General features: G+C 50.3%; 1 protein-coding gene across 1 annotated transcript; it reads left to right on the top strand.

Annotated features, from left to right (window-relative positions):
• Positions 1–6,523: 6,523 nt before the first annotated feature.
• Positions 6,524–9,803, top strand: NFKBIA (NFKB inhibitor alpha). Its single transcript, XM_036101972.2, has 6 exons — positions 6,524–6,870; positions 7,473–7,581; positions 7,919–8,129; positions 8,417–8,505; positions 8,638–8,898; positions 9,230–9,803. Exons 1-6 carry the CDS (start codon positions 6,644–6,646, stop codon positions 9,275–9,277), a joined length of 945 nt encoding a protein of 314 aa, XP_035957865.1. The 5' UTR covers positions 6,524–6,643; the 3' UTR covers positions 9,278–9,803.
• Positions 9,804–10,014: the final 211 nt, after the last annotated feature.

The following is a 10,014-nucleotide window of genomic DNA, read 5'->3' as shown; positions in this document are numbered from 1 at the left end:
TAATACCCCCCTAGAAAACACAAGGTATAATTTGTGTCAATACCTTTGCAGATGTTTAAAATAGAAACAGTCCGGGGGCGTCTGGGTGGCTCACTCGGTTAAGCATCTGCCTTCGGCTCGGGTCATGATCTCAGAGTCCTGGGATCGAGCCCGGCATTGGGCTCCCTGCTCAGTGGGGAGTCTGCTTCTCCCTCTCCCACTCCCCCTGCTTGTGTTCCTTCTCCCGCTTTGTCTCTCTCTGACAAATAAATAAATACAATCTAAAAAATAAAAAAATAAAAAATAAAATAGAAAGAGCCAAGCAACACCGTAGAGTATGGGGAGCAACCGTCGGAGGGGCAGCATGGGGTGAGAGGTTTGCACACTGACTTCGGCCTTCTGAGTGAGTGGCTTAACCCTTCCGAGCCTCAAATTCCTTTAAAGATTTTTTATTTATTCATTTGAGACAGAGAGATACAGAGAGAGAGAGAGCATGAGCAGGGGGAGAGGCAGAGGGAGAGGGAGAAGCAGACTCCCCGCTGAGCAGGGAGCCCGATGTGGGGCTCGATCCCAGGACCCTGGGATCATGACCTGAGCCGAAGGCAGACGCTTAACCATCTGAGCCACCCAGGCACCCCCTCAAATTCCTTTAAAACAGAAATAATACTCACCTACAGAAGGGTTCTGAAGATTAAATAGGATGAAGTATAGCAAGTGCCGAGGCTGGCAAGCATTCTGTGAATGTATACACAAACTGGGAAGCTCCCGTGGGCTGGAGTCACTGCAAAAGCAGGAGGAACAGAACTGATCAGCCACAGGGCTCTCAGGAGAAGGAACACTCGCAGCTTGCCCTCGGCACCGTAAGAAACGATGCACCATAGTCGCACCTAAATATCCAGTCTGGGTGGCCGTCTTTAACCCAACTTTTCCTAAAATCCCCTCAAGAGAATGTGATTCCTCGGAGGACAGTTATTCCACAGATGGCCTGAAGATGTCGCTGGAGACAGTACCATCCACACGGTGCTTCTCATCGCGGCGTCCGGATTCTGCCCTCGGTTAAGGAAAAATTCCACAGGGGCTCTCTACCTAACTCCCCTTCCTCCACGTTCCTGACCTCTATGTGGCCTCCTCTTTCTCCTGTGAATCCTTGTCCTTCCCAGCACCTCCCTGTCCTGATGCCCTGGCCACGTGGGGGTGGATCTGAGTCCTTCAAGGCAGCAGAGCCGAAGTTGTGATTGGGTTATACCTATGCTTCCCTGTTCTCTCTCCATCGTCGTGTTCATACCGATTATTTACCAAGACCTATAGCCATGCTGTCGCCGCCCCCACACACAGTCCCCTTGCCTCCGGAGTTTCAATCAGTGAATGTCAGGGCACCCCTGCTCCCTGTCCCCCATGCTCTTTAACTTCTCTTCTAAATTGGCCCAATTTTCAAATATTAACAGTTAAACATTTGGTGATGCATTAACCCACCTTGCTTTCTGAAAATAGTAGTGTTCTTGGTAAAATAATCCCTAAACTTTAGACTGCAAACAGCCCTAGGATATAGGAAATGATGAGCATTCATGAGCCAAGCTGAGGGAGTATGTCACAGTCATGAGACTAGACTCTGACAGCAGAGATCTGGAATAAAGGAAAAACATTCCAGGCCAGTTTTCCCCTTTCTCCCTGATCACAGCTTCTGGCTTGTGACCTTTCTTACTCTGTCTCTCATTTGCTTTCAGTATTTAAAAACCAGCCTAAAAATAACTTTCAGAATCAATATTTTTGTAGGTATCCCCCATGAACAGCCTCAGAGATAAGCCTCTGAGACTCATCTCAATTTCTAATACTTAGCCACGTAATCTGGGGCTCTCCTCCAGAGGAGAGAGGCTCTAAAAGGAGGTTTGGGAAAGACATTAACTTATGATTACAAGAAGGGGCTGAGGATCAAGGTTCCTAAATCTTTACTTATAATCTGAAGCTCATCTTTTAGCAGCCATGATTCTGTTTACCTCTGTCCTAAACCATTCTCAAGACCTTAGACCACAGAAGGTAAAAACAATGTGCACATATAGTTTCTGGCGGTAGATTTAACTCTGATGCTGAGAGGGATCATGAGCCCCACACCTGATCATGGTGCCCAAGAAGAGGGACCTCCTATCGTTCATGCCCCGTAGCCTGCGAAGTAACAGGCTTTTCTGTGGCACCGCCCTAGCGCTGAGTGTCCTCACACCCTGACTAAACTCAGAATGAATTAACATCCCAGATGAAATAGCAAATAGACTGGCATGCAAAGGAGGAACGTGCTATGAAGCCTCTGCCCCCCTCCTGCTCCAACTACTCCTCCCAGAACGCAAGAGAACATGAACAACCCTACACACCTATGGATATTCCTTGGTTACCGCCAACAAACAATGGAAAAGGAGAGCCAGGAATTCTGGCCAGAGTGACATGTGCAGGCCTCCGCCTTCTCTGACGGCAGGTTACCAATCAGGCAGGCTGGGCACGTGGTTGGGGCACCAGCAGAACAGGAATACCTGCACTAGGTGTTTATTGAAAGGAGTTTAAAACAAAAATAACTAACTAACCTAAACAGTCTTTGTGAGAAAAATCAGAACTTTGTCGAATTGGTTATACTTGTTTTACAGTGAAATGTTTAAAAGTTCTTTGGGGGAGAGAGAACTCTCCTTTCAGGGCTTAGAGCCTCTGATTGCAATCTTGCCTGCCGGGAGCAAGCCAAACTCCCTGGAAAGACACACTTCAGTCCCAGCCTCTAGTTCCGTGGAGGAACAGAAATCCTGTAACACCAGGGGTGGGAGTGGGGGGCCAATGCTGGGGCCTTCCCCCAAAGCACCAAAAAAACATCATACCTCAGCTGAAAGAGAGGTCATAAACTCAAAGCCTGTGGGCTCTGTTTGGCCAGAAGATGCAGAAATGCATTTCTTTTGGTTCCCATGTTTTAAAATTTTTACATCAAAGTCCATTTTCTGATTTTTTTTTTCAACAGTGGAATAGCAGTACTGAATTTCAAATGCTGCTTGGCAAAAATTGTCTGAGCTGAGTGTGGGACATGCTCTCCCAGGTCTAGTCTGTTAGAGATGACACCACTCCCCTTGGACCCAGTCCCATGGCCGGCCTCCCTCAGGTGTGAAACCCTCCTGGCCCCTATGGGTAGGTACTTGGGTCTGGGACCCTTTAAAGCTTTGATCCCCCATTAAAATGCAGAATTTGTAGCAAAAGAAACACATGAAGGCTTTGACAGTGTTATTTTCAGGTCACCACAGATGAAGGTCCTGATGGTTTTTCCTCAGGAAAGATCCAGAGAGAGCTTGGGAGCTGCAGGTTCTGAGTGGGGCGGATGGAAGCAGTTGCTGTCACAGGAGGAAAAAAGACCACGCCTGGGATTGAAAGCAGACTATAACTGCAGGATTTCACAGTGGGGCGGTCTGTTAGTGGTGTGTCTGACTTGCTTGCCCTTCAGGACCGTGCCATGGCTCCTTTCTCTTCCGGCCCAGCCGCATCAAGCAATGAGTTGCCTTCTTCAGGAGATCGGTTTGCTAGGGCTAAGACAGTGTGAGTTTAATCGGCCAGGGCACCTGCCACAGAACACCCTGTCCGTGATGTTAAGAAAAACCAAACCTATTGGCCCACGCTCCACGCTCCTAGGCCACTGGGCACTTCCCACACCATGCATTTCCCACCCAGGAGGAGTGCGCAAAGGGTCTGTGACAGTGCTCCTTCCCCCATGGGGGTGCTCCTGCCCAGAGTGAAGCCCACTGAGCATCACTGGCCATCCTGTCATTCCCTATGGCTATGTCCTGAGCTAAAATAGAAACCCCCTTTGAGGTTAACGTAGTCTTTCTTTTGTCTTTTGCATTTAAAAAAGCCAAATGGCTTGAGCATCTGCTCATTCTTTCTGACTTCCAAGTACGTTCTTTACCATCCAAGTAGTAACCTTTGTTGATTTAAGCCACATAGAGCTCTATATGAGAAAGAGAAAACATGTTGGATCACATTCAAAACGGTCTCCTAGGTTGCAGAAAAATCATAAGGTACCCCCTTGGGAATTCCCATCACAGGGACAGGTCGTCAAGGCTCAGCACCTCCCAAAATTTCCAAAAGCATGATGACAAATCAGGGAATGCCTGGGGCCTGACTCTTACCACTAGGTGTCACACTACACAATCAGGAATAAAGACTACCAGGTCTTGAAGTCCATCAGGAATGTAAAGCAGTAAAAGGGGGTGTAAGAAAGCTATTGAGATACTTTTTATTTATGCACGATTTTGTTCCTTAATGATCATTTTTTAATTTGCAGCTAAAAATCCTCTTCTAAGCTATATAAGTGGGGCATTTAGAGTTTAACATTCTTTTTTTTTTTTTTTTTTCAGAACTTGAATATTCCAGGGAGGGGAACATCAACCCTCTATTTTACCTAACGATTGGAGTAGAAAATATTTTGAGAATCTTCTTCAAATTATAGTACATTCAGCCTCATTTCTACAATGAGTATTCAAAAGCATAAATACTACAACTGCTTTGGCCCCATGATTAATATGTTGGGATAGAAATTAGATAAACTGCCATGGGGTGCCTAGGTAAATTTCTCTGCATTTCAGTTCTTTTGGGGAAGACAGGAACGATACCTATCTTACAAGAGGAGTTCTGAGAACGAACAATGTATTGCAAGAAGTGTGGGAATCCTTCCAAAACCTATACTGTGATATTTCCAAGAGACATAGTCACCCTTAAGCAGCTATATATGTGTTTGTGGACAAGCAATACATTTTTTAAGCAGGAAAAAAACCTTAAATGACATTAAATCCAATCTTATTATAAAAGCACGTAGACCACAGCAAAGTTAACTGATCTCTTCAATTAATATGCAATTAGAGGTGGAGTCTGAAGTGAGATCTCCTACTTATAACTGCTATTCTATCCTGCCTCAATAATTGTATATTTTGTACATCATATGCCTACAGAGACAATGGAGTCTATCCTTGGGAAGTTTTCATTGTAACGTGTGATCATTACTATCCTGAAGGTTTTATTTCTTGATTTTAGGGCTTTTTCCCCCTCTCATATTTTTTATCTCACTCCCCCCGGACCCAGCTTCCCTCCATTTAGATAGCCGGAGGAGTGGAAGGAGAAGAGATGGCAAACGGTTGGTTGGTTGGTTGGTTGGTTAGTACATGGCCAGTCAAGGTAAAGATGATTGCAATATAATCACCAGAAATTTCTGCAAAACTATAGAGGCTCCCTGGGGCTCATCCTGAAAAACTCTGACCCAAGTTGCTATATTTTGCCTGGACCAGTTCTAGAAGTAGATAAACTCGATTAGATGCTTGCTGGCTAGGAGATGGGGGTGGCGTGGGAACATAAGTTCTATTTCTGCGGGTGATACCAGAGGATGAGGAGTCCGGGGTGGCTATACATATTGCCTGGAGAGGTCCAACTGAGGCCCTCCCAGGGCGGGAGAGCACGGAGCCAGCAAGGGGGTAATGTTAGGGCTGCCGGGGGCCTCCTCTAGCATGCTGAGCAACTACTTTCTTAGCCATCCTTAAGGCCCTATCTTGGGTAAGGCGCTGCTCAACCTATTCTTCAGCCTCTTCCAAATGCTTCTGCAAAGTCACCCAGCTGGGCACCCAGAAGTAAGCTGAGGATCCATTCTCTGCAGCAGCATGGTGCAAATCAGGGAACATGACCTCAATAATTATTTTGTTCATGCAGGGTAGCTAGCTACAACCTCTACTACAAAGATCAACACCTTGCTTTACTTGGAAAAAAAAAAAAAAATGATGGTCATGTTCAGCATTTTCCCTGAATACAGGGCAGAGTGTTTGCCCCTCCTCCAGTCACCAGGGCTGTTTATCCCGAGGAAATGATTTGAGGGTTCTCCAAGCCTTAGGCTCTTAATGCCAAAGCATTCACAACTTCTCCCGGGGGGGGGGGGGGGGCTACATGTCCCTGCGCTGCAGAGAGCCTGGCATTGGCAGGAAGGCAGAGGCGGCCTGCGACCTTCTAACGTGCAGTGCGTCCTTCCCCGCAGCGAGAAGTTTGGGGAATCAAATCCCGACGTCCAGCCATCATTTCCACTCCCGTTTTCAAAAGATCAAGAATCGGAAAGGACCGGCCGGTCGGCAAACCCCAAGGAGGAACTGCCCAGCAGGTCTGCGTTCATTGGGATCTCAACAGTCGACGACCCCAAATCGAATCGACCGTGGGAAACCCCAGGGAAAGAAGGCTTCTTGCAGAGGGACGGGATTACTGACTGCAAGCTGCAGGGAAGTACCGGGGGAGGGGACCTTAGTCGGGAGGACTTTCCAGCCACTCAGCGTTCATCAAAAAGTTCCCTGTACATGACCCCAGTGGCTCATCGCAGGGAGTTTCTCTGATGAACCCGGCTCAGGGTTTAGGCTTCTCCCCCACCCCCCCACCCCCCTCCCTCCCGAGCAGAGGACGAGGCCAGTTCTCTTTTCTGGTCTGACTGGCTTGGAAATTCCCCGCGCCTGACCCCGCCCCGGAGAAATCCCCTGCCAGCGTTTATAGGGCGCCGCGGCGGCGCTGGCGAGCCCACAAGAGTCGCAGCCAGCGGTCCTCCCTCCGTGACACTGCGAGGCAGCGAGCGCGCAGCCCGCGGCCGAGCGCACCTGGGCCGCAGCGCCAGAGCTTTCACCGCGCCATGTTTCAGCCCGCCGAGCACGGCCAGGACTGGGCCATGGACGGTCCCCGGGACGCGCTCAAGAAGGAGCGGCTGCTGGACGACCGCCACGACAGCGGCCTGGACTCCATGAAGGACGAGGACTACGAGCAGTTGGTGAAGGAGCTGCGGGAGATCCGCCTCGAGCCGCAGGAGGCGCCGCGGGGCGCCGAGCCCTGGAAGCAGCAGCTCACCGAGGACGGAGACTCGTAAGTGTCGCGGGGCCGGGTGGGGACGCTGGGCCTGCAGCGCGAGGCCCGCGAGGCGGCCGCACTCCGGGGTTTATGCACCGCCGCCCCCCTCCCTCCCCGGAGACCGTGCAAAGCGGAGGGCTGCGCGTAGGGGCGAGGGAATGAGGGTCGGACCCCGGGGCGGCGGTGCAGCAGCTCCGCCTTGCAGCCGCGCACGCCTCCCCCCCCCCCCCCCCCCCGGCAGGCCGGGTCCCGGTCCTCTCGGCGGGGGCGGGGCGGCGGCGGGGACGCGAAGTCCCGGCTTTGCAAAGGGGGGCGGGGGGAGCGGGAGTTTCTGCCCCGCTGGCGGGCGCCGCGCGGCGGGGAGGGGAAGTACAGGGCGTTCCGGCCCGGCGGGAGGGCGGGGCGGTCTGACCGGCGCCCGCCGAGGAGAGGGGGGGGGCCCGGAAAGTCCCTGGGCGCCTGCCAGGAACACTCAGCTCATAATAACCTCGCGGAAAACACCGCGGCCTCGGCCTCCAGAAACCCCGGCCTTGCGCAATCCCCCGCAGCCCGCGCCGCCCTGGGCCCCACGCAATGCACTCACCAGCCCTCGGGGTTTTTCCCTCTCTTCCCCTTAGGTTCCTGCACTTGGCCATCATCCATGAAGAGAAGGCACTGACCATGGAAGTGATCCGCCAAGTGAAGGGCGACCTGGCCTTCCTCAACTTCCAGAACAACCTGCAGCAGGTGCGCCGGCATGCCCAGCCCCGTGCCTCTGACCCAGTGATGAAGTTGCATCTAGCACAGTTGCTCCCAATCCTTTGTAAATTAATAATCACTGGTCGTTATCTACCCTGACCTTTTACATTGGAATCAGCCAACGTCCTAGAGAGGAAAGAAAATTCCATTGATTTGGTGAGGCCTTTCTGAAAGCCCACCTGGGGCCTCCGGGATTTGTCTTGCCCCTTATACCTGTCTGGGAGGAGCAGCACCCACGACCAGGAGATCTCTGGGGTTCAGGGGGAGACGGACTCTGAGTTTGGGCCATGGCTTACCCTCTTTCTGTTCCCTCTTCTGTTTGCAGACTCCACTCCACTTGGCTGTGATCACCAACCAACCAGAAATTGCTGAGGCACTTCTGGAAGCTGGCTGTGATCCTGAGCTCCGAGACTTTCGAGGAAATACCCCCCTACACCTTGCCTGTGAGCAAGGCTGCCTGGCTAGTGTGGGAGTCCTGACTCAGACCTGCAGGACCCAGCACCTCTACTCCATCCTCCAGGCCACCAACTACAATGGTAGGTCTGCCTGCCCTACCCTGCCCATCAGAAGGCAGGTGACATGGAGAAGGGAGAGGTGGGCCAACTTTAGGAGTCCGGGCAAGGGCGGAAACTCTCAACACTTGAAAGAATGAGAAAATGTACATGCAAAAGGCCTATTTGATGCCTTAATAAAGTTCATTCAGAGCCCAGATTGTGGGTTCTCCAAATTCAGAAGCATTTGTTCCCTAAAGAATAGGTGGAAAGTTCTGCTTGAGATCTGAGGGTTGAAATAAGTGGTTATACTTTCTTCATTGTTCTTGTAGGTCACACGTGTTTACACTTAGCCTCTATCCATGGCTATTTGGGCATCGTGGAGCTTTTGGTGTCTTTGGGTGCTGATGTCAATGCTCAGGTGAGTGCTTCATGTCTCCAGATGGAATGCATCAGGGCTGCAAGGCCCTCCTCAATAAGACTTCACGTGCTCTTGTTACAAGCAGAAATTCCAAACTCAGCCATAAACATCTCAAATTCCTTTTGGTTTCAGGAGCCCTGTAATGGCCGAACCGCCCTCCATCTTGCAGTGGACCTGCAGAATTCTGATCTCGTGTCACTCTTGTTGAAGTGTGGGGCTGATGTCAACAGAGTGACCTACCAGGGCTACTCCCCATACCAGCTCACCTGGGGCCGCCCCAGCACGCGGATACAGCAGCAGCTGGGCCAGCTGACCCTCGAAAACCTTCAGATGCTGCCAGAGAGCGAGGATGAGGAGAGCTACGACACGGAGTCAGAGTTCACAGAGGACGAGGTAAGTCTCAACTTCGTCACTCTGCACAAAGCAATACCCTCCCAGGCCCCTAGAGCGACTCTTTATCCAAAGGGCTCAACGTAATGAAATTCTCACACTTCAGTGTGCGTGACCAGTAGTACCCCAAAAGTGTGTCTTCATTTTTTGCCCTTTTTAAAGGAGAGAACTAAAGAAAAACTCCCTCAGCCCCTGAAGTTAATTTATATTCGGGTTATGGAGAATGGAATGCAAGAATACTTGAGTTGTTTCCAGGAACAGCCCTCACCATTATCCCAGCACCTTCGGCAAAGCTCTGGAAGTTTAATGTGCCTTTTCTTTCTCTTGTTTTTAGCTGCCCTACGATGACTGTGTGCTTGGAGGCCGGCGCCTGACGTTATGAGCTTCGAAAAGTATCTAAAAGAACATGGACTTGTATATTTGTACAAAAAGAGAGTTTTATTTTTCTAAAAAAAAAGAAAAAAAGAAAAAAATCGAAAGGGGGTACTTAAGACCACACTTCACCCTCCCTGGCCCGAAACATTTACTATGGTGGATCAGCCCTCATTTTGTTATTTTTGTGAACTTCGGAAGGGGGACAAGAAAGATCATTGGAATTCAAAGAAAACCTTTTTCAAACCTCGTCTTTGTGGGGTTTTTGGAGGAGGTTATGCAAAATGTGACAAAAGGACAACATTTTATTGTGCTTTTTGATTGAATCACCATAGATTCCGTGGCTGAGCCCGGTGTGGGATGTGTAACGACCAGGTGTGTCGTTAAAGCTTTCACGCAGGGATGTGGGGTCAAAAGTCACTATCTGTCAAGGTTTGTGTTATCCTCCTGTAAATGGTGTACATTGTGTATTTTGTTGGTAATTATTTTGGTACTTCTAAGATGTGTATTTATTAAACAGATTTTTACAAACCGAATTCTCCTGATCATTCTCTTTGGGCTGCCGAGGGGCTCCCAATCTGAGAGTCTCTGGGGGAAGTGGAGAGCTGTGTGGGAGCACTTACCACAGCCAGCCACAAAACCCTTTCAGAGAGCAGCTTCTCACACTGTGTACACCAGACTCCCTGCGAGGCTTTGCAGGCAGCCCCAGGGCCCTGTGTGTGGGAGGGGAGGCTGTTGCAAGATGAT

The sequence above is a fragment of the Halichoerus grypus genome, chromosome 8, assembly GCF_964656455.1.
Source record: "Halichoerus grypus chromosome 8, mHalGry1.hap1.1, whole genome shotgun sequence".
Lineage (NCBI taxonomy): Eukaryota > Metazoa > Chordata > Mammalia > Carnivora > Phocidae > Halichoerus > Halichoerus grypus.
The sequence above is the reverse complement of the archived record's forward strand: the minus strand, read 5'-3'. Positions and strand labels throughout refer to the sequence as shown.

What these genes read in the sequence shown, in the direction of transcription:
- NFKBIA (XM_036101972.2), top strand. Translation starts at nt 6,644, where the DNA reads ATGTTTCAGCCCGCCGAGCACGGCCAGGACTGGGCCATGGACGGTCCC. An exon ending in TCCAGAACAACCTGCAGCAG is followed by an intron (nt 7,582 to 7,918) that starts GTGCGCCGGCAT and finishes TTCTGTTTGCAG; the next exon opens with ACTCCACTCCACTTGGCTGT. An exon ending in CAGAGTTCACAGAGGACGAG is followed by an intron (nt 8,899 to 9,229) that starts GTAAGTCTCAAC and finishes TCTTGTTTTTAG; the next exon opens with CTGCCCTACGATGACTGTGT.